Consider the following 23,169-nt stretch of genomic DNA (forward strand, 5'->3'; position numbering starts at 1 on the left):
CATTGACGTTCAACATTGCCAATGAACTAAAAATTAATTGGTGTGAATAATCCCAACTTAATTTTATAACTTTACGTATTAATATCACAGCTTAATTTAAAAAAATGTCTTGCGATTTGTTTCAAAATTCTAAGTTATCTAATTTTTGCAAAAATTTAGTTTGTTGGAAGAACTTTGCAATTTATTATCATCAACCAAAAATATCTCGAAAATTGAATATCTATTGAGTAATAAATTTAATTACTGATGATAATTTTATCACCGCAAAATGGAGTTATCGAAATATGAATGATGAAGGTAAACAACAATAGTTGTTTTTGATATCAGCATTTCGAAATATTTTTCCCAAGGAGAATGTTTGTTTTCAGAATGAAATAAAAAAAAGCATGCGCAAGTTCTGAACTTTTGAACTTTTAAATTTCAATGCAGTGGAAAAGAGGAGAGGATTCAATTCAGTAGTGAACAGTATTCTTTAGTATCTCATAATGATCTCCAACAAAATTTTGAATATATGCCAGCAGGTTTGTATATAAAGAATTTCTACCTATTTTTTTTTAGCTCCCTATAGATATCAATATTTTTATTTTTCTAATAAATAAATTAACTTTATTTATTCATATTAATAAATTTTGAGTTTAAACTTAGTTGTGGCCAGTGCTCTGAATACAATACAATACAATTTATTTGCATAAGTTACATGAAGAATCTCACAATTTTTTTAACTTAAGCAGAAAGATACGCAAAAGCGGACTGTGTAGCGACTACATAAGCCACCAAATAGATCGAAGAAAAGTTACAACCATCTTCATTTTTTTATTTTCATATTATTGTAATACTTTTTTGTATATTCAATAAACTTTGAATTATAATTTTCAGGTGTCTAGAAGGAATAACATTCCAGTAACGCAATTATTTAGACAATTTTCAAATCATCCAAATTTTAAAACTGAGGTCTGTTCAACATTGGATTCCATGAATCGATTACCCCTTACTGAACTAACAGAAAATGAAGTTGTCATGAAAGAAACTGGTTTGTAATAATAGAAATACAATTTTACATATTATTATTCTATAAATTTCAGTACAGAAATTGTCTAAGGAGCAGATTGGACCTTATGTTCGAGAAATGGAAGAAAAAGGAAGATTCAATGATTCTGTTATGGAAATGTTATTCCAAAATGGGGTATAATATCAGACATATTAACTATTATTAATTTCCTTCTTACTTCATCCTATTTTAGTTGCTTGGTATTGAAATAGAAGAATGTTATGGTGGGGCAGGTTGCAATTTCATGACAACAATTCTAACTGTTGAGGAAATATCTAAAGTTGATCCCTCCGTTTCTGCTTTAGTGGATATACACAACACCCTAGTCAATTCAATATTGATCAAGCTGGGTACACCAGAACAAAAACAGAATTACTTGCCTAAATTGGCTCAAAATATGGTGGGTAAATATGGAAATATTTCTTCATTGATGCTTCTTTTTGAGTCAAAAGGGTAATGTTATCAACTTTATTTCTTTTGAAGGTTGGTAGTTTTGCAATAACTGAACCTTCCTCAGGATCAGATGCTTTTGCATTAAAAACAACTGCAAAAAAAGATGGTTCTGATTATATTATAAATGGATCAAAAATGTGGATATCCAACGCCGATTTTGCTGGACTTTTCGTATTGTTTGCTAATGCAAATCCAATTGCAGTAAGTTGTACACAAATAGAAAGTCTAAAAATGAGGAATGATAAAGATTTTGAATAGTATCCAGTATTCACATTGTACTCTGTTTTATATAGGGATACAAAGGCATTACTTGTTTCCTTGTAGACCGGAACTTACCAGGAGTCTCTGTTGGAAAACCAGAAAAAAAACTAGGAATCTGCGCATCTGGAACTTGTATGGTTTCTTTCGATAATGTTCGAGTACCCGAAAGTGCAATTTTGGGAGAATTAGGGCAAGGGTACAAATACGCAGCAGGATTTCTGAATGAAAGCCGTATTGGCATTGCTGCTCAGCAACTTGGATTAGCACAAGGTTGCCTTGATGCCACCATCCCATATACTTTAGAAAGAAAGCAGTTTGGTCAACCAATATTTGAATTTCAAGTAAGTTATGTCAGGTTGAAAGAGGTCAAATACTCAAATAAAACATTTATTCAAAAATGAAAAGTCGAGAGGTTTTGAGCGCATGTGGATTTTTGATTCAATATACTTAATTCAGTATTCTGAACACAAATCTGAAGTCGAAACTTTTTGGTCTGTGATATGCATGAAATGATAGAAAAACGTGATATTTACTGCACAATGTCACAATGGAATAACTGTAAAATCTCTCCCTAATTATATTCATCTAAAGTGCACTTCTTAGTGTTGCCATTTCGTAATAATATTAATTCCAACATTTTCTTTTCCAAAGTCCATGCAACATCAAATAGCTCGAATTGCTACCCAAATCGAGAGTGCCAGACTGTTGGTATACAATGCATCTCGTATGGTGGAAGCTAAACTACCCTTTGCCAAGCAGGCAGCAATGGCCAAATTTTACGCTTCGGAGGTAGCTCAGGAGACCTGTCTGAAATGTATAGACTGGATGGGAGGTGTAGGTTTCAGTAAAGATTATATTCAAGAAAAATTTTATAGAGATTGTAAGATAGGTAGTATATATGAGGGAACTACAAATATGCAGTTGAATACCATAGCTAAACATATCAAAAAAGAATATCAAAATTAGTTTGGTGCTGTGTAATTTTTTTTTTCAATTTGTTTTCTATAGATTCATTTTTATATTTAATTAATGGATATTATTTTATAATTATTTTTATATGATCTTTATAGCTTTATAAAAAATGACAAATATCGCAAAGACTTGGAGCTATGCCATTCCATAACTAAAAATCAAGCTGTGGTGTTTTTAAAGACTTGCTTTTATATGTTATTTTGACTTTATTTTTATACAACTGAGTTAATAATTTGATATGAACTATGCTTTAAAATTCAATAAAGAATATTCTATATATTGTCACACAAATTTTGTATACTTGAGTATAGAAATTTCAGTTTCTAACAAGTGTAAGAGACTTCAAATTCAAAGTTGATTCAGAAACTCCCTGATTAAATCATAAACAGCAATTGAGTACTGAAAATGCTAGGAATATTGAAGTTGTTTACTGTTTTTGTGAGCTCTACTATTTTATTTTTTTATTGACTGACTTGTTAGCTATGGGTTTTTCCATTTTATTGAATTTAATATTTTTCTTCAATCTCAAAGATCATAATTTATTCTAACAATTTTGTTTCGATATTCAATAAAATACTGAATTTATTTCTGTTTTTTTTTAATTTCTTATACATTTTTTCACATATACTTTATTACCTATTATTTTGTTAATTCGAATTGGTAAAAATAATCAAAATGATGTATAAATGTGATAACAGATAATATAATAAAATAAAAGGATAGATAAACTTCCCTTTCTTGCATTGGCAAGAAGTGTTAATATAGATACTAATCAAATACAAGTGAATATAATAAAAATTTACATAATCACGAAATATTATTTCTGATTTTTATTTAAATGCTCAATGAGATATTGTTTCTCATAAAACCTCCCAAATAAGCGTCGCAGTTTGGACAATTGTGATGAATATCTCTGCACCTCTTCAGACAGCACGGTATAAGGCAACATCCAAGTGGACATCTGAAAAAAAAAAAGACGAAAAATAAATGTGTTGTTTGAAGGATGGACACTTTTCTAGTATTCACAGAATATATAAAAAAATGGGAAAGTGTAGACGTGAAGTCGAGAGCTTTTGAGCGGCCGTTCATTCTTGCGCAAAATAATAATAGGTACATATATAAGTTGTAATTGATAAATCAAATCTCATATACAATTCTGCGATCTCAAAAGCGCATGAATGACGAGTGCTCGAAAGCTCCGGATTTCATTTTAGTCCTTTTCTTATTTTTTCTATACAGGGTGATTCACCGTGTTTGCCACGTCTAATAAAACGATTATAGAAAACTAATCATAATAATGTGCTGAAAATTTGCGTATTGGGTTTTCTCCCTAAAATATTTAAAGATCTCTACAAATTCTGGTTATACCGGAAACAGACTACTACTTCCTCATTTCAAATGACACACCCAGTATATTATTGCATCATTAGATAGCATATTCGAACAGTGGCGTACCCAAGGGGAGGGATAAGGGGGATATATCCCCCCCCCCCCCAGAAGGAATATCCATTATATGTAACAACCTTATATATCACAATCTTATTATGAGTAAGTAAAATTCTTTGGAAAACTTCTTCAAAAGAAGGAAAATTTGAAATTGTTTTTTCTTTATCCCCCCCAAGGCTTATGTATGGGTACGCCACTGTATTTGAAGACAATTTCAGTAAGATGTCATGACTTGGTTATAAACCCAACGTTCCATGAGTTAATGGGATTCTTATGAAACAAATTGTGACATCGAGGACTCACATTTTTGTGAATATTTCTGCAGACAAGGTTTTCTTTAAAAGTTTTGACGAAAACTTTTTCATTTACGATTCTGCCAATATGTATTATTATAGGACTGTTTGCAGTATGGACCAAAGATGTACAGGGTGTTTATGAGAAGATCATGATCTTGGACAACTCAAATTCATCAAAACTCTAGATTTTAAAATTAAAACCTGTATTTTTTATTTTTTTGAACGAGCGTTCAAAAAGGTCAAAATGTAAGCAATCCTTAGAAGTCTTATTTGTTAAAAATATGTGTGAACGTTCTTTTTTAGCGCTGTTTCGAGCTTCAAACTTCTGTTATAGAACCGGCCCATATTGATAGCTGAGTTGAGTGTCTGATTAAATATGTATATATTAATTATAATTAAAGGTAATTATCTGGAAAGTTTTTAAGTAATGGTATTCACACAAAGTGGAAATGGTTTTCAAAGTATGATAACTACGTAAAAATTGTTTCATTAAAATGATTATTATTCTCATTTGGTGTTTTTCGGAATACACCAGGTATACAAACACGTCTTTTTCGAATTTACGGAGTTATTATTCATAGACTAGTGTTATTCAAAAGAAGATATTCGACTCGCATTACATTCAAATTAGATTTTTAAAAGAATAATTTTCATCGGGTTTGATTTTATTGCTAAAATTATTTTTTTTTTGGAAATAAATAATCTATTTCTGCATTACAGGAAAGTATTGTAAAATCGCTCTTCTTGCAAAATGACACTTTTTGAAATCACAAGGTTTATGACAACCTGCCCATCATTAGACCAAAGCTGTAGGACCTAAGTGATGGGTCTATTGTATTTTCAATTTGGTAGTAGGTACTACAATTGTGAATTTATACTTTGGTACTATACCTACTCATTGTATACACCTCATTTTCCGCACCTTTCCAAAAGTCTATTTTATGAATCAATAAATATTTCGTTGCTTTACAACAACAACAATTCTCAAGCATAAGCTTTTTTGTTTCAGTATATACGTGATTTAATCTTCTGAACTTAAATTTAAGGACCGTTCTCTGGAATATATTCTGTTGTTTAGAGGCGTTACCAGATGAAAATGACTTCCTTATTTTTCTCTTTTAAAAACAACAAGACTGAATTCCTATTAATGCAATCGTCACTAAATTCTACATATAAACATCCATTCTGTCATTTTGCAACTCATGTTCAAATTTTAGTTCGATCAGATGATTATTTTTTTCAAATATTGAGGCAACAAGATTTCATATGGGTATAGGAATTCTTCCGGAAACATCCTACAAATTTTGCATATTAATGAACTTAACCGAGAGATGCAAATAATGGAACCTACCCTGAAAATTGCATGTCTCTGGGACACTCCTTTTGAAAATTATCGTGAACATATAAAGCGACAGGACGACCAGAATCGATTTTGACCTCAAATTCTTTATCAGTAAATCGAACCTAATATTCGGGACCAATCTTGGCTGAAAATTGAAAGCATTTAGCTAAAATTAGTGTGTTTAGTTTGTTTGCGAAAAACGCGCCAAAACTACCAATAGGTACTTTACACATCATGTTGAATGAATCTTTTTTAGAACAATAGAATCTAAATTTATCTCGTGGTCAGTCGATTATAATCTCATCTATTCTACTAGCAATATGTGCAAAATAAATAATTTAACAGTTATTTTTGGTGATTATCTCTTTTTACGTGGGTGGTAGGTGTACATTAAAATAGATACGTCATTGTTAATCAAGATATCAAGAACAACTTCGGCATATTAAGGAAATTGCTTCAGACAAGGCGAAATTTAACCATAACGAATCTAGTGAATTCCCTAACACCAAGGCTGGACAGATATGTACCGTTTCGAGCGTTCTTTCCAAGAACTTTGTTCGCAGGTAAGTAAATCAATTAAATATATACATAAACATGGAAATATCAACTATATCGATCCAACAACTATCATTATTCATATTGACTGATTTGATGATCAGGTGATATCGAAGGTGACTTTGGTGAGCAGAAATGGCTCAACAATTAACAATTATATTATGTTCAGATAGATTTATTGATTGGAGAAATTTAAAGTTATACAGGGTAATTCACCGTGATACCATATTAGACGTATATGGAAGACTAATAATAATTTTGTGGTGAAAATTTGCATGTTGGGGTTTGAGACAATGATCTCTCTACCTAAAATATTTTCAGATCTCTACAACTTCCGATTATACCGGAAACAGAATACTATTTCAAATGGCACACCTAGTATATAATTATATAACTATAGATAGCTTTTTTGATGGAAATTTCAATAATTTGCCCTACCTTGTGTAAAAACTAAACGGTTCATGAGTTGATGGGATTCTTATGAAAAAAATGGTGGCGATAGGGACTCACAATTTTTGGAATATTTCTGCAAAAAAAGATTTTTTCAAAGAAACCTTTGTGATTTTAGATTTGACAAAAACGTAGTATTATAAGACTGTTTGCAGTTTGGACCAAAAATCTAGTATTCAAGAGACGATTATGAACTTGGACAACTCAAATTCATCAAAACTCAAGATTTTCAAATTAGAACCTATATATTTCATATAGGGGGTTACTTAAGCAAACCCTAAACCTAAATGAGAAATTTAAGAGTTATCGAGGAAGAACTTTAAATGAGGAAAAATCGCAATTTCTAACAGTGTGGAGTAATCTGTGACTATTCGATGTTTCGAAAACTAAACTCGACATTTAATGAAAAATTCATGCAAAATTTTAGGTGGCCGGTTTTTTTGCCAGTGAGTGTAGAATAATAATTTCAAGCTTCGTGTTTATAGGGTGACCAGGGCAATAGACGCATGAATGATGAACATTCAAAAGCTGCTTACTTCACGTCAGGGATTTCCCCATTTATTGACCAATTTCTAGTACACTAAACCCATCAATAAATCAAAAATATATACAATTTCTAGAACATAACTCCTATTCTTAAGAGATTAACTTGTCTCAAGCAGAAGTGAGAGAGAGGTACCTTTTCAGTAATGAGTCATTTTGACAATAAAGATAAGATAAACATCGACCCTACAAGAAGTAGAAAGTGTGAATCTAGAAATACATTAGCATCAATATTGTAAGGAATTTTTTTGCTGGGTGTGTTCACTGAAATGAATAGATATGGAGATAGAAATTTGGATCTAAAAATAAAGGGTGTTTTTTTAGAGCTATAGAACTTTAAATTTTAAATTGCAATAAAACAACGATGGATTATTCGATTGACATGAATTTTATTTATCTGCAAGATAATCTTGTGGCATTACATTTTAAATATGATTTCTGGCATATGACCGCCACGGCTGGCTCGGATGTAGTCTAATCTGGACGTCCAATTTTCGATGACTTTTTTCAACATTTGTGGCCGTATATCGGCAATAACACGGCGAATGTTGTCTTCCAAATGGTCAAAGGTTTGTGGCTTATCCGCATAGACCAATGACTTTACATAGCCCCACAAAAAGTAGTCTAGCGGTGTTAAATCACAAGATCTTGGAGGCCCATTCACAGATCCAAAACGTGAAATTAGGCGGTGACCAAACGTGTCTTTCAATAAATCGATTGTGGCACGAGCTGTGTGACATGTTGCGCCGTCTATATTACCTACTTCCAAGCCAATTAGTGTGCGCTCGTGTCGTCATCAACGTGACTATTTTGAAATGACGATAACTTTGTTCAATTCCATCCGATTTCCATGAAACAAAGCCTAAATAATCGAGCAATAGGTTCAGTAGCTCAGAGCCGTCACTAGCCAAACTGCCGCCCTGGGCAGAAACCCAATTTACCGCCCCAACAGAAGTCAACTCTGCAGAATGCAATAAATTAATATTGGGTAATTAAAAAATTGAAGGCATTTCCAAACAATTCCAAACCTGCTCAAAAATTAAATTCATTTTTGGATTAGTAAGATTAAATTTGATTTATCTACAAATCTGTTTATAAATGACATCTATTCTTCGCGACTTACATCGTAGATATAACGCAGTGCCGAAAAAATGCTTGAAAAATATAGGAATTATCGTGCTTACTTTTATTAACTTAAATCCTCAAATCCAAAGGTAAATTTGAAAGATTAAGAATATGATAACCTTTACTTTGCATATACATTAAATTAAACGATTGCAAAATATCATAATTGATTGTGGTATGAAATGAAAACACTTCTCATGTTTCTTTAGAATGCCTACGCTAATTTTTTCATGAAAATCATGAAATTTACACCGAAATCGACTACTTCATTAAAGATGGGTTTTATGAACGATTGTAACATCGTAGTGGCCTGGCCTTTGAATTATTTTTAATTCACTTATCGCAGGTTTGGAAACAGGGTTCATAAAACTTGAATAAGAAATGATAACAAACAATTTATGATGGTCGTTTTCGAAATTTCATTATATGGAATATTTGCCAGTACCTATTAGTGAAAAGAGGTAAAAAACATTTTAAAGGCCAAAGACTTTACGTGGATAAAGACCCTATATCTATGTATAGATTAATAATGAAACATTGCAATTCGAAGGAGAAAGGTGGTGCAAATTCCAAACCAAATATTAACATTTTTCCTCTCAATCACCAAAAAGAAATTGCAAAATTATTATCATATATAGAACTTAAATAGATACTTTATACGTATTATTTGAAATATTTTCAGAAGGTATACTGCTACCCTCATACAAATTACAATTTTTTTCAATAGTCCTCCAGTTAAAAATATCTTTCATACAACCAAACAAAAAAAAACTGTAGATGACGCGCGAGGAACATGCTATAAAAATATGAATTTGCTCAACTTTTAGAGATTAGCATGAGAAAAATCCATAAATATTCATCTAGAATCGTGACGTGAGATAAAAAATTCATGGCATGAAATAATTGATTTTTATTATTGTTATTTACATACAAATTCACTGAAGTTTTTCTGAACAACGGTCTCTTTCAACATAATTCGCTGTCAATACACAGATAAAAAACTTGAGGCATATAATCTCATTTCCACTTCTAAATAAAAAACTACATAAATTTGAAATAAGTTCTGCCAATAAGAAAGTTGATTTTTTTGAAAAGCTTAATTCAAGTAGATGACTCATCTGTTATTCAGTTTGTTTTTAGGTAAGGTGTTCTCAGCCAAATTCGAAATCTCAAGAGATTTCGCTGTTTTATTCTGGAATCACTGATTGGAACTCAGTGATCCCTGCCAAATACACCTTCCAGCTTCATAGTGGAGCATGGTGGCTATGCCATCTCTCGAGCAAGCAAAGAGCCACTACAGTTTCTTCTTGGGAGTATTGTGAAATTTTTACAATATATAAATTGATCCAACAAATAATTCGAATAATTTCGAGCTTCATGCAAAATTTCAAGTTGATCACATATTCAGAACTATAGAAAATTGATAATCAATTTTTCCCTGACTAGCGATTCAACGGGGCTGAGATATTGCGTTTATACATAGATTAACCATTTCAAACTTCGTGTTGATGGCCTAAGCAGAACCATAGAAAATTCTAGAAGAATATCGGAAGAAATTTGAAGAGAGAACCTACTGACATGAAGGCAGCAGATTTTGAGCGCTCCTTTTTTACCTTAAGATTGCAATTGGCTCATGAATTTTCTACACAGCTGGAGCGATATTGAGCGATTTTCTGTCAAAATTGGCAGTAGATAGGTACAAAAAAATGCTAAAAATCAAGAATATCCTCGAGAATTTTTCACGGGAATTCGATGCAAATCTCAAAGTATATATATTCATCAAATTTCAGCTGAATATCTTGACAAAAGCACGACAAAACTTTAACACCCCCTATTTTAAAAAAACGAAGCTTTTTCAGACTCATATTCATTCGACTTTTTTCCTTTACATCATCCAAATAATAACCCGTTTGTACATCCTATTTTGGAACACCCTGTAGGTATAATTATTCGCACCTACTTTCATTGAATATCAAAATACTTTTGTTTTCGAAACCTTCTCATCGGTCAGTTTGAAATGACCTTGAAAAGTCTTATAGACGTAAATTTTCACTTCTAAATATAAACGTCTTACCCCAATATACAAATGAGTGCACCAGCTATGTAGGCCATTCCTGATGGTCTCGATTTTGTTGTTGTAATAATTTCAGCGTGGCAATGTGGACATATCATATGAGTTGGATTTGGACCTATAGGAACTACTGTAGTCACTATTTCTGGACCTTTCGTAACTGAAAGAAAATGATGCAGATTTTAATAAATATCTTCAACATCGAAGAACTGAATCCGAATAAGGCGAGATTTTGTGGTGTTCGTTTTTAGATTCGTTCTAAATAAAGGAAATTTAATTTGAAAGGAAATATGTATAGACATACAAATGAAAATATTACTCATTTCCTCATAAATACCAGAATAACTCTACTGAAAGGAAAACAATCGTACCTACGATAAGCATCTCGTTGAGTGGTTTGGGAATATTTAAAAAATTAATAATTATGTAATCATTATCATATGACCCTCAAATTTTCACAATGTACTTGTTGTATGTGCAACAATAATTAATTAATTTCAAAATTAAATTAAAACATCTTTTCCCTCTCAGGGCTTTTCATGAAAATTGTTAAGACCATTCTACACTCTTTTCAAATGAACCAATCTGAAGCTCTAGTCAAGTTCTAATTATTGCTATACCAAACTTGACTCTGATTGGTCTGTCAGGTTTGTTGTTTTCAGATGTGCGCAAAACTAAAGCACTTTTGGGTCATTGTGAAGCACCTTCTCTCTCGGTCGGTATTATTTACTAGTGGAAAATTTTGAAATGTTGGGGCAAGTTAGTAATGTAAAGAATCTAAACCGTGTGCGTCGTTCAAAAACAACGGAGAATATTGCTTCTAGAGCCCGCAGATTTGTCGAAAACCAAGGTTTTTCGATTCCTCGTTGATCTTGACAATTTAAGCTAAGATTAATGATTTTTTATGGAATTGGAAGATATTGATGTGAACGAAGTTTATTTTAAACAATATGGCTAAACGTGGTACATTGCAACGAAACAATCGCAATTTTGTAAGAAAAGTTTCCTAGCTATGTTATTTCATCGAGATCTTGTAACTTAACATCCATTATAGGTAGTCTTTTTTATATGGAGCCACATGAATGATAAGGTATATGCCAATGCTCCACAATAGATTCGAGATATTGAAGATGGAATTCGTAAAATTATCAAGATCACACTGCCGGAAATGTGCGAAATGGAAAATTTCACAAAAAGGATATAGCAACCGTAGCCATGGCTGTCAATTGGCTAATATCACTTTCCATCATTGATGGCTTACCTTCACCTTCCTCTTTACAATGAAATAAACATCTATTGATTTCTCCTAAAAAATACACTCGAATTCAATTCAATTCAATATCAAAATGAAACCTTTTATTGGAGTCCGTTAGCTGAGAATTAATAAATAAATACCTGATAAAATGTAGGAACCTACATTCAATATCAGGAAGTTAAAAAAGTTGTACATAATCTGCAGGATAATATTAAACACTATATTTTCTACCGCGAGGTTATATCCTCACTAGTTTTAAAATTTAATTTAAAATTTAGATCATATAGTCCGGGTTTTAAAATCTGCTGAATGTTATTATTCATTATGAGACAGAGACTATTATAGTTGAATTATTTGGCTGGAAAAAAAAGAAATATAAAAAACCTTGGGTACTATTTTCTCACATTATTATCATTCAAAGCTTACTCATTCCAAGTGTTTACCCGCGAGAAATCTCAGTCTTTGTGTTTCAAAGATGAATGCAACTAAATATCAGGCGTGCTTCAAATTTGGAACTTAGATATTGCTCAATTAATCATATATGTATATTTTCCCAAAAGTAATCCCCAACATGTTATATTTAGAGCTAAATCACTAACACATTTCAATTCTAAGTGAGGAAAATGCTTTATGAATGTTTTCACGAACAAAGAATTTTGTTTGAAGCAGTTTTGTGAAAATATACACATTTTCGACAAATAGCCAATAATTCTTAATCGATGCGAAGGTGCAGTGTTGTTTCTTGAATTTATTAATTGGTTAGGCCCTATAGTTCTAGTGAAAAGTGTCCCTTCTAAATATTTATTTGATGAGGATATAAGCGTGGCATTATGATGAATTTTTAATTTACAATCAAAATTCAACAGATAATTTCAATGATAATGAGTACTGCTCTCTCTAGATGAAATTAATTAGGCGACATGAGAAAATATAATTACCATCGATAATTATCTAGAGAAATTATCGGATAGCTATTTAAATAAAAACTTTTCATATTCATCTATCTATAAAATTTTAAATACTCACAAACGTAAACTATTTGATCTGACATATTCTCAACTAGTTTTCACGGAAGCACAAGGAAACTAAGGACAAATAATGTTCGCAGCAGCTTAATATTTATAACTAACCAACCTGTGTGCAGATAATTTTTTTTTGTTGGCTTATGATAAATTCCGAATGTGTGCGGTGATAGGAAAAATAGATCGTTATGATTCATTTTCGATTAAGTTCCAGTGAAATTTTAATTACTCCCAAAACAAAGAAAGGGTTTATCTCATGAGATCAACAAAAAACAACAAGAAGTTGTATATAAAGAACGCAGTAGGTATATTTCCCTAAATTGCAGTCACTAACACAAATTCAACATTGACTATACTAAAGGGATATTAAATTAAGAACACCCAGTTGCTAATCGAACATTCACGACATATGCATTTCGTATGGTAATACAAGTATGGCTCAACAATTGGATACTAGAATTGTTGCTACTTTGTGTATTCCTGTTCATATGTTTTCCTATTTCTCTTTTCTATCTATTAGGTTATTATTTTGTACAACTACTTATTTTTGTTTCTATTAAACTGTACAGTATAATAAAGTTCTATAAAATGGTAAAATGTGAATTGACAAAAAAAAAAAATATTATACCATTAGTAAACATCTAGCTGATGAAAACTTATATGTAATTGAGTTATATTTGTGTTAATTTTTTTTCTTTTATTCAGCGTATCTCCAACTAATATCGTCATCAGGAGGAATTTAGTTTTGTGTTTGACGTAAATGTAACCTTTTCTTTTGGATATTCAATTTTATTTTTCATTTACGATTCCGATTTCCTCAAATTTTTCTCCTCCCCTGGACCCCTTTTTTCTAGGGGGTACCCGGTATCTGCACACATGTGCACTCCCAAAATAAAAATTCTCGCACCGCCACTGCCCTTATTCTCTGCCAGTGGCACCCCACTTCTTTTCTCGTTAATACCAAGCTTTAAAAAACGCGTGACAAAATTTCATACATAGAGTTAAGTATTGATCAATATATTGAAGGTCACTTGATGCTACATTGTTGCAGCACTTGCTCATCGCTGATCAGAATTCAAAAGCAATCGTCGATTTCGAACGCTGTTTGGAGCTGTTTAAGCGGAATAAACAGGCATTTTTGTGTTGATATGGGACAGAGCATGAAACATGGGTTCATCACAATCATTACAGTCCTGAGTACCTACAGGGAAAAAAATTTGGCTCTAATGAACTCTAATCACTTAACCGAGGTAGAAGTAATTTCGATGGCAAAGAAAAATCTTTCTTCATAAAAGGTATTGATGAGTGATGGAGTATATTCCATGTATCACGCTTAGAGGTGGCTATGTTGACTAATTAAGTAGAATTTCTAATAAAAAATAGGGCTTGTTGAATGACTTGTTATAATGGTATTTATCGAAAAAGAAAATCGAACCGTCCAAGCATGTAGAGGGTGTTTTTTTAGAGCTATAGAACTTTAAATTGCAATAAAACAACAATGGATTATTTGATTGACATGAATTTTATTTATCCGCAAGATAATCTTGTGGCATTACATTTTAAATATGATTTCTGGCATATGACCGCCACGGCTGGCTCGGATGTAGTCCAATCTGGACGTCCAATTTTCGATGACTTTTTCCAACATTTGTGGCCGTATATCGGCAATAACACGGCGAATGTTGTCTTCCAAATGGTCAAGGGTTTGTGGCTTCTCTGCATAGACTAATGACTTTACATAGCCCCACAGAAAGTAGTCTAGCGGTGTTAAATCGCAAGATCTTGGAGGCCAATTCACAGGTCCAAAACGTGAAATTAGGCGGTCACCAAACGTGTCTTTCAATAAATCGATTGTGGCACGAGCTGTGTGACATGTTGCGCCGTCTTGTTGGAACCACAACTCCTGGACATCATGGTTGTTCAATTCAGGAATGAAAAAGTTAGTAATCATGGCTTTATACCGATCACCATTGACTGTAACGTTCTGGCCATCATCGTTTTTGAAGAAGTACGGACCAATGATTCCACCAGCCCATAAAGCGCACCAAACAGTCAGTTTTCTGGATGTAACGGTGTTTCGACATACACTTGAGGATTAGCTTCACTCCAAATGCGGCAGTTTTGTTTGTTGACTTAACCATTCAACCAGAAGTGCGCTTCATCGCTAAACAAAATAAAATGGACGTAGTGCGCGATACGTATTCCACACAGAACCATTATTTTCGAAATAAAACTGCACTATTTGCAAGCGTTGTTCATGATGAATTGCCAAACCAAACTGAGAATAAATCACTTGACAGCTGTTAAATCGGTAGCCATCTTGAACAGTTATGTCAACTTAAAGTTATATACCTCGAAAAAAAAAAAACACCCTATATTTATCATTTTTAATTGCTTTTTCAGTTGCTCAAGCAAAATGATTTTATGGCATGTCACAGACTTAAATGTTTCAACTCCAGATTTGCGTTTAGAAAGACTAAATGAACCATATAAATTCCATGCGAAATATCTAGAAAAAATCAAATGGAAACGAATTTGAACGAGCACGCAGAAGTTCCTGACTTGACGTCTGTGTTCTCGGGAAATATAGATTGGGGTCGGTTTCTACGACAACGTTTTTTTTTTCGCGGTTAAGCTACAATTCCAGAAAGTTTACCAAACAAATATTTACGAATTAGTGACCTCCTTTTGTCAATTTCATCGAATATTCATGGGAAGTACTAATATACTTCTCTATTGATTTATACAGTAATACATTCTTTAACAATTTGCTTCTTTGTGGGTTTGCAGCTAAATAATCAATATTTTCGTGGAATTATGCATCATTATTTTCCTCTATACTTGGGCTACTTACTAATTACAACTGTCTGTCATTTACTCATTTGTCATTAGGGTTTTTTTATTCTCTCTTATACCTTTGGGAGAAATTTTATTATGACCATAATTAATATACAGGTTGTTTCTGAATAACGAATAGATATTCTAGGATCTTATTTGCCAGACGATATTGAAAGACAATATTAAGCACTCTATTTATGAGATTTATACAAAATTTATGAAACACTATATTTTCCTTAAAATGAGCAAAGCACTGTCCTGAAGTCTGGAGCTTCTGAACGCTAGTTCATGCAAGTGCAAATCACACCCTTGAAGAGAAGGTACATAAGTTTATGTGGCATCCAACTATTCAATTGAAGAGCGCTCAAAAGCTCCTGTGTTTTCCTCCTTTTTTTCTGGTATTCTGCTGCAATTTTCTATAGTTTTGAAGCTGCTATTAGCACGAAATTTTCCATGTAGATTAAAATGATCATTTTATATTAACGTGCAAAATCTCAACCCTATTGGATCTGTTATCATGAAAATATCAGATATCCCTTTTCCAATATTCTTCTTGAATTTTTTATGATACTCATGATGTGATCACCTAGAAATTGTGCACCGAGCTAGAAATTGTTATCAATGATATTCATATCATGCATGTTATTGTCATATCAACACCCACATTTTCAACTCTGTCGGTTTCGTGGTCACGAAATTATTAACAAGAAAACAATTCCAACGACCATAACAGGCCAATTGAAAAGTCCCCGGTCTACCATAGTAAAACACATTTTTTTTGGCAAAATTCGTCTTTATTATTCAACATAGTTGCCTTCGAGGGCGACACAGCGATTATAGCAATATTCCAACTTTTCGATACCATTTTTCAGTACGATTTGTCTTTCGCTTCAAAATAGGCCTCAGTTTCAGCGATTACTTCTTCATCAAAATACTCGATCAAATAGATATCGATTGCATAATAAATTGCATAAGGGATAAACTTCGTCATAATCATTCAATTTTTACTACCGTGAAGAATACACATAACCTCTAAACTATTTTTATGTTCCAGTATCATTTCCAATTTTACTTTCTAATTAGAGCTACAACTTTATGGACACATCATTCCGGTTGAACTCGTTGAAACTATCGAATTCTTGTTGTTGTGGCATTGATATTATGAAATTTTTTATGGGAATATCTGAGAGAGCGATCAAGAGGTTACGATGATAGAGCCCAAAAAAATATGTTGCATAATTAGGTACAATCACTTTGTTTTTTTATCAACCAAATTAGGTCAATTTGGTTTCGATGGTAATTATTCTCGAACTGCACATAGAATAGCTCGCTATCTGGGAGCTTCACTTTTGAACTCTTTTTGCATTTTATTTGACAAGTAAAATGCCATTACACAACGTGCCTCAAATCGTTAAATTCATTACAAAAAAAGTGAATATTCATTTGTAGACACAGTTCGACTTTTATTTTCAACAAGACGGCACAACGTAATGAACAAAACAATCGCAAACATGGCCCCAAAGAAAAAATTTAAAGGCGTAAATAGGAAAAATTACAACCAGTTGTAATTGCAGTTAGCTGATAATAGTTATTCTGACAAATTGACGAATTCCTGCAGTAGGTACTTAGTTAATGTGAGGTATAACACACCATTGGTATGGGTGCATCTCATTCCCAGAAGCTTCCGACGTCACTTTTGACGTATTGTTTTGTTATCCATCGCATTAAAGTAGTCATTAAAATAAGGCAGAATCAATGTTTTATCACTAATAATATTGTATTTCACAGTTTGATTGAAACTTGTTTACCCAAACGCATTTTCGAAAAATTTCATGTTCACTGTTAATTGCGTGAGACCTAGTATTAAATATGGGAATAGCTTAGTCACATAGGTCTTAATTGAAAACGTAAACACAAACTTCAAACAGATTATTATTTCACTGAAAATTACTTTCATAATACCGTCAAGTTGATTACTTGAACCTATTCATTAATCATTACACGAAAAAACGAGGTGTTTTTCAAATAAGTAGGTACCTACTTCAATAATCTCTAAAATATTCGGCTGAAATTTTGTGTCAACAAATAGAAATCGCAAATACCTATGTGTTGTATAAAAGTCAACTTTATACCTACTCCTCTCATCAAAAAAAAAATATGAAAGCACTGACATAAAGTGAACACAAACTTTGAACAGACCAGTGGCGACGCTAGAGGGGGTCCACACCTCGAAAATACGAGAAATTCATTCATGCGAATGAAAAATCAGATAAACGACATTTGGCAGAACAAATTAATTTTTCAAAATGATGCTCTTGATTGGTCTTTTTTATATAGCGCCACCTTAATGAAGAAAAAGGAACAATTCTCTATACAGGGTGGCCACTTTTTTAATGGGATTGTATTGGTAACTTTTAAACCATAAGAGTTAGAAGGTCGGTCAAATGGAGAATAAGTTGCATGCATAGAAGCATTATCAAGCAGTTCAAACAAATCGAGATTATCAGGGCCGGTTTTCGAGATATCATAAGAAAAGTAAATTATGTCATTTTGATTTTTCTTTTTTTCCGACTTTATTTCAAATATCATCAGAAAATGTTACAGGAATTTTTTTTCGACAGTAAATTATCCTCAATTTGACGTAATCAGATTTCGTATCCAACGTTTCGTACTCTCTGGGCCACCCTCAACCTAATTTTTTTCAATACGGATCTGCATATTTTATGACATTTTTCGAAATAACTTTTAACGCTGAATTCAACGATATATCATACAATGTCATTCAAAGTTGATTTTCAGGTGATTTTGACCCTTCTATGCATGAAACTCTTTCTCCATTTGACCGACCTTCTAACTCTTATGGTTTAAAAGTTACCAATACAATCCCATTAAAAAAGTGGCCACCCTGTATAGTTACCAGAATTATCTAATCAGTGAACACAATATTATTTAGGCATCTTATACGCATATTCAATCAGATATCAATTTATCATTTAACGCAAAATGATGGGAAAAACAACAATTAGATAAATCCATCGTTTTCTGGAAACCTTATGCTCTAGATCTAGAAAACTACCGTATTCTTCAGTTAATCAGTGAGATTTATTCAAATATTACTGAGCCAGTACAAATCCAACTCGGCATTAGTGCTTTTCTGGATTTTTTTCGAACCGATCACGACCGTTATGTTTGCATATTTGCATTTATTTTCATTTCTGCTACAGATCAAGGTCTTTTATTTTGAGGATCGTTTTATTATGACGTATGTGAGTTTATCCAAGCACATCATCATAAAAGAGATTAACAATCTTTTGTTGCGAAGAGTGAATTCGTCCATCTTCGGAAAGGCCCGAAACTGATATCATAACAACTTTTGGTTGTTGTCCTTGTATTCCTAAATGGTTAATGAATAACGTCAATTATGCTGCTCAAATCGATAATGTATATTCCAATTATCTATCGGGAGAGAGATTGCTTCATAAAATCATTGGGTTTAACATTTTTTGAATATCGTTTCATTTTGAATTTACCCTAATTTCAGTAATTTCTGTGGATTATTTGAAGCAGAATCTTTAAATACTTGAAAGCAATAAGAAGAGTTTGTTCGTTTACCCAATGGCACCTATGCTTTTGAAATATCCTCTACGAAGGATTCCTCAAGCAAGAAGTCTATTTGTCTATAATGGGGATTACCCATGCAGATACTGACCTTGCTCAACGCTGGCGTTGTAAGAGTACTAGAGTAGGAAAATACAAAATTATAATATACCGGGTGTCCCAAGTTATCGTATACAAGCAATATCTAGCTTATTTGACAAGATAATAAAAAAAATGGTTTGAATAACATCGTAGTACCTTCCTATAATGATGTATAAAAAAGGTTCATACATTTGACAGCCCTGTGGTAGCTACCCTTCACTTTTTATTTTCAAATGGCACCCCCTGTATATTGACAGTGAAAATTGCGTGTCATTCTATTTGGAATGCAATGATCGATAGGCCATACTTAATATTTTTTTTAGTAATAACAACAAAAATATTAATTCGGTTCATTAAATTGTACTTTTTAGGATGAAGATTTCGCATAATAGCCGTGCAGAGTCATTTCCCACAGTCCAGGATGATTCTGCACACTAATAGACTAATGAAATCGAGCCTTTGAAAAGTCGTTACCATGGAAACGCATCAAATATAGGGTTATCCAATAGAAATAATACAATTCAAAATTATTATACTCGTAATTTAAACACTTCGTATTATTTTTTTAATTTTCTTATGTCATCGTGTTCACTAGGTTATGTCACTCAATCATGGAAAGATACATGCTTCAATAACGTTTAAAAATTGTTAAATTGTTTTATCCAAATGCATTTGTGAATACTGACAGAAATTTAAGAATAATTCATGGACAAAATTATTCAGTTAATTGAATCACTAATAAATTGTTATATTGTAGACGAATTCAATTGAAAGTGAAATTTCTATGAAAAAAAATACCAGTACCAAATACTGAGCCGTACTTGGTACCACTTTCAAATTTTCCTACAATACGACGAAAAGTGAGTCGATTAACTGAATAATTCAGTCCAAAAATTCTTCCTAAATTTCACTCAGTATTCACAAATAGGCACTGATTTTGATCGAATAAAGTCAGAACTTTAGTATTGCATTTATACTGGTAGTTTTTGCTTTTCAGTAAAGAGAGAGAGGATAACTATAACAGTCAAGTGTACAGTGACTTTATTAAGTCACTATAGTCTACTACAGTGACTTAATAAACCACAGTGGCGACAAGCGTGGTCTCCTTTTTGATTGGCTGAGCCTAAATATGGCGGCTTTTTGTTTACATTGTTCTTTTACTCGATTTTTGGAATTCATTCAAAATTTGAGGCCCATTTTATTTAGTCACTGTAGTATTCTCCAGTTAAATAAATTTCCTCTTTATACAATTAACTATTATCAGGCCCAATAATTGTAATTATGACGTGTGTCAGTTCAGTTCAGTGAATTGTCACCACCATGTTTAATTAAGTCACTGAAGTCTAGTGCAACCAGCTTGTATTTGAAATCGCTTTAAAAGTCTTGGACTGACATAAGAAATCTCAAAAATTAAAACACGGTTTATAACCATCTTAAATTGTATGTAATAAAATACGCTCTATACCTATATCAAATGTTGAATGTTGATGCCAAATTTCAGGTGGATCGCATCATCATCGGATCATCAGAATAGAACCACAGATTAGTTACTCTGTGATAGAACCCCTCATTTAGATAAACTAACATTAACATAACAAATCACATCTCATATACATTTCTGTGGTCTCCTAGGGCGCAATAGGCGCGACAAAGTACGAACGTTCAATAGCTCCTGACGTCAAGTCAGTGCTTTTCTTCAGGTATCAAGATATTTTTCATTGAAAGAGGTACTAATCAACCATGGTCGAATTTGCATTGTTTTGCTAACTTGTATCGAGATATTTTACGATAGATGAGGAAATATGAACACAACTCTAAATGAAAGATTTGCAGTGTTTTCTGCGATTGAAAACAATCACACAATCAATGTTGTTACTGTTGGAGCCTTCCGAGAAGAAGAAGAAGAAAAAAAAGATAACGGTACCCTTTCACTTACGACTGTTCTGTGCAACATAAGGGCTGGAAGGGGGCACCCCTCGCAAGGCTTCAGCATAGCTTGGTGGTGCAGTTGGAGGTGGCCTCTCATTGTACGGCGGAGGGCTGTTTCCGTACTCCTTGTTCATTTCGGGGGAAAAAATCACACACACAAGATCACTCGATTCGATTTCAGTACGATACACAAAAACTACGATTTTCTCTGCGATAAATGCTGCAGATCTATTGCCTACCAATTTCGGCTAACAACTGGACTGCTGTTGAAGGTGTTAGTCGCTTGGCGCAAGTTCCTGGCGTTTGAACTTATTTAAAACTGTGATGTAAGAGCCAGAGAAGTTGGTCCGAAGGCTTGCCTCGCTTTCTACACGCTAGTTTCTGAATGGGAAACGCCAGATCTAGAACGTCGAACAGGTTGTTGTTGCAATTTTCTTTACGGGGCTTCGGTCGCGTATCTGTCTATTCTTCTTGACTGCTGTGAAATTGGGTACGTGCCCGCTTTTGCGTTCGAAATTCGCCAGGTGTCAGTGTACGGGGGGCGGGCGATAATGCCCGACTAGAGATAGAAGCCCTGCATATGTTGATTTGTGGTCACAGGGGCCCCTGACGGGAAAGTTTTGGGGTAGTTTTGATTTCTTCGGTTCTATATATTTTTGGGGTTGCCGAATCCGAATCTGAGGTTTGCCACCAAAATTTCGTTACCGAACATTGAAAAAAATGCAAAAAAAAGTAAAAAAAATCATTTTTTGGCGGGTTTTTGCATATGACTCGAAAAATATCAATTTTTCGTGAATGGCCTTATCATGCAAAAACGAAGTACCTACATATTCTAACAAATTCCTTTTAACAAGATTTTTGTCCGATAAACCTGGCTCAAAGGATAGTTGAATATTGGCGTATTTTATCTGTATCTGTCTTTTTCCACTACAAAACTTCAATTTATTATAAGGGCAGGGATAAAGTTTCGGAGTAGTTTTGATTTCTTCAATTTTATATGTTTTCTAGGGTGCCGAATCCGAATCTGATGTTTGCCACAAAAATTTCTTGAATATAGAAAAAAATACTAAACAAAAAATTTCATTTTTTGGCGGTTTTTTGCATATAACTCGGAAAATATCATTTTTTTATGACCTTCCCAACAAAAACAAAGTAAATAATATTACCTACAAATTTCTTCAATCAAGATTTCTCGTCCGATAAACAGTTCTGGCTCAAACTATAGTTGAAAATTGGAGTATTTTATGTGTCTCTACAAAAACCCACTTTTTGTAATCTGTGAACTTCAGATAATTGAAATATTCGGTGACCATCAAGGTCTCCGGATTTAACTCCGTTAGATTTTTTCAACATTTTCAAATTGATAAATGTTGTTCTTTCAATTTGTCAAAGGAAAAAATATGACGGTGTTAAATCCGGAGACCTTGACGGCCACCGATAAGTTCACACATTATCATAAACAATCATTTGGTTGATTTGCCATGTGAAACTGAAACTTTTTATGATTTTTATAGTTTGATCAGAAAATTATATTTATCTCATATATATAGGTACTATATATTTTTGAAGAGGAAAAAAAGGGGTCTTATTTGTTATAGAAATTTTCATGGTTTCCATTTAAAAAAAACATCATAAGTTTGTATTACCTAGAACTTCAAAACTAATTAAAATAAAAAACAAATGATTAGATACACCAATGGATTCTACTAAGAAAAAGTGTCTGTAGAATGTTTTTGTTTCATATACATATATAGCACCAGTAGGTAATAAAAAGTTATGAGAACTTTTCATTTCAGGCCATTTTCCAATTTTCTCCGATAACTTGAAAACAGTTGAATTTATGAGATTGTGGTTTTCACCAAAA

The 23,169-nt window shown here is 32.8% G+C and overlaps 2 protein-coding genes across 3 annotated transcripts; one reads left to right on the top strand and one right to left on the bottom strand.

Annotated features, from left to right (window-relative positions):
* The first annotated feature begins 108 nt into the window (after positions 1-108).
* On the top strand, positions 109-3,319 carry LOC123674101 (short/branched chain specific acyl-CoA dehydrogenase, mitochondrial). Of its 2 annotated transcripts, XM_045608970.1 has the most exons (8): positions 109-297; positions 369-521; positions 877-1,030; positions 1,083-1,183; positions 1,242-1,448; positions 1,532-1,702; positions 1,795-2,103; positions 2,414-3,319. In XM_045608970.1, exons 2-8 carry the CDS (start codon positions 486-488, stop codon positions 2,726-2,728), a joined length of 1,293 nt encoding a protein of 430 aa, XP_045464926.1. In that variant the 5' UTR covers positions 109-297; positions 369-485; the 3' UTR covers positions 2,729-3,319. The 2 variants fall into 2 exon arrangements, with proteins under 2 accessions (XP_045464926.1, XP_045464927.1); XM_045608971.1 differs by lacking the exon at positions 109-297 and having other exon boundaries at positions 324-521.
* On the bottom strand, positions 3,299-21,773 carry LOC123674106 (lipopolysaccharide-induced tumor necrosis factor-alpha factor homolog). Its single transcript, XM_045608976.1, has 3 exons — positions 21,313-21,773; positions 10,566-10,722; positions 3,299-3,695 (listed from the first exon to the last, which is right to left on the bottom strand). The coding sequence occupies exons 1-3, from the start codon at positions 21,437-21,439 to the stop codon at positions 3,569-3,571; spliced, it is 411 nt and encodes a 136-aa protein (XP_045464932.1). The 5' UTR covers positions 21,440-21,773; the 3' UTR covers positions 3,299-3,568.
* Between the last annotated feature and the right edge of the window lie 1,396 nt (positions 21,774-23,169).

Source organism: Harmonia axyridis, chromosome 2 (genome assembly GCF_914767665.1).
Source record: "Harmonia axyridis chromosome 2, icHarAxyr1.1, whole genome shotgun sequence".
NCBI classification, from domain to species: domain Eukaryota; kingdom Metazoa; phylum Arthropoda; class Insecta; order Coleoptera; family Coccinellidae; genus Harmonia; species Harmonia axyridis.

Coding starts and splice junctions, on each gene's coding strand:
- LOC123674101 (XM_045608970.1), top strand. CDS start 486: ATGATCTCCAACAAAATTTTGAATATATGCCAGCAG. Junction 1,449..1,531: donor CTAAATTGGCTCAAAATATG/GTGGGTAAATAT, acceptor TTTCTTTTGAAG/GTTGGTAGTTTTGCAATAAC. Junction 2,104..2,413: donor AACCAATATTTGAATTTCAA/GTAAGTTATGTC, acceptor TCTTTTCCAAAG/TCCATGCAACATCAAATAGC.
- LOC123674106 (XM_045608976.1), bottom strand. CDS start 21,439: ATGAACAAGGAGTACGGAAACAGCCCTCCGCCGTACAATGAGAGGCCA. Junction 10,723..21,312: donor TTATGTTGCACAGAACAGTC/GTAAGTGAAAGG, acceptor ATTTTCTTTCAG/TTACGAAAGGTCCAGAAATA. Junction 3,696..10,565: donor GCACTCATTTGTATATTGGG/GTAAGACGTTTA, acceptor TTTTTTTTTCAG/ATGTCCACTTGGATGTTGCC.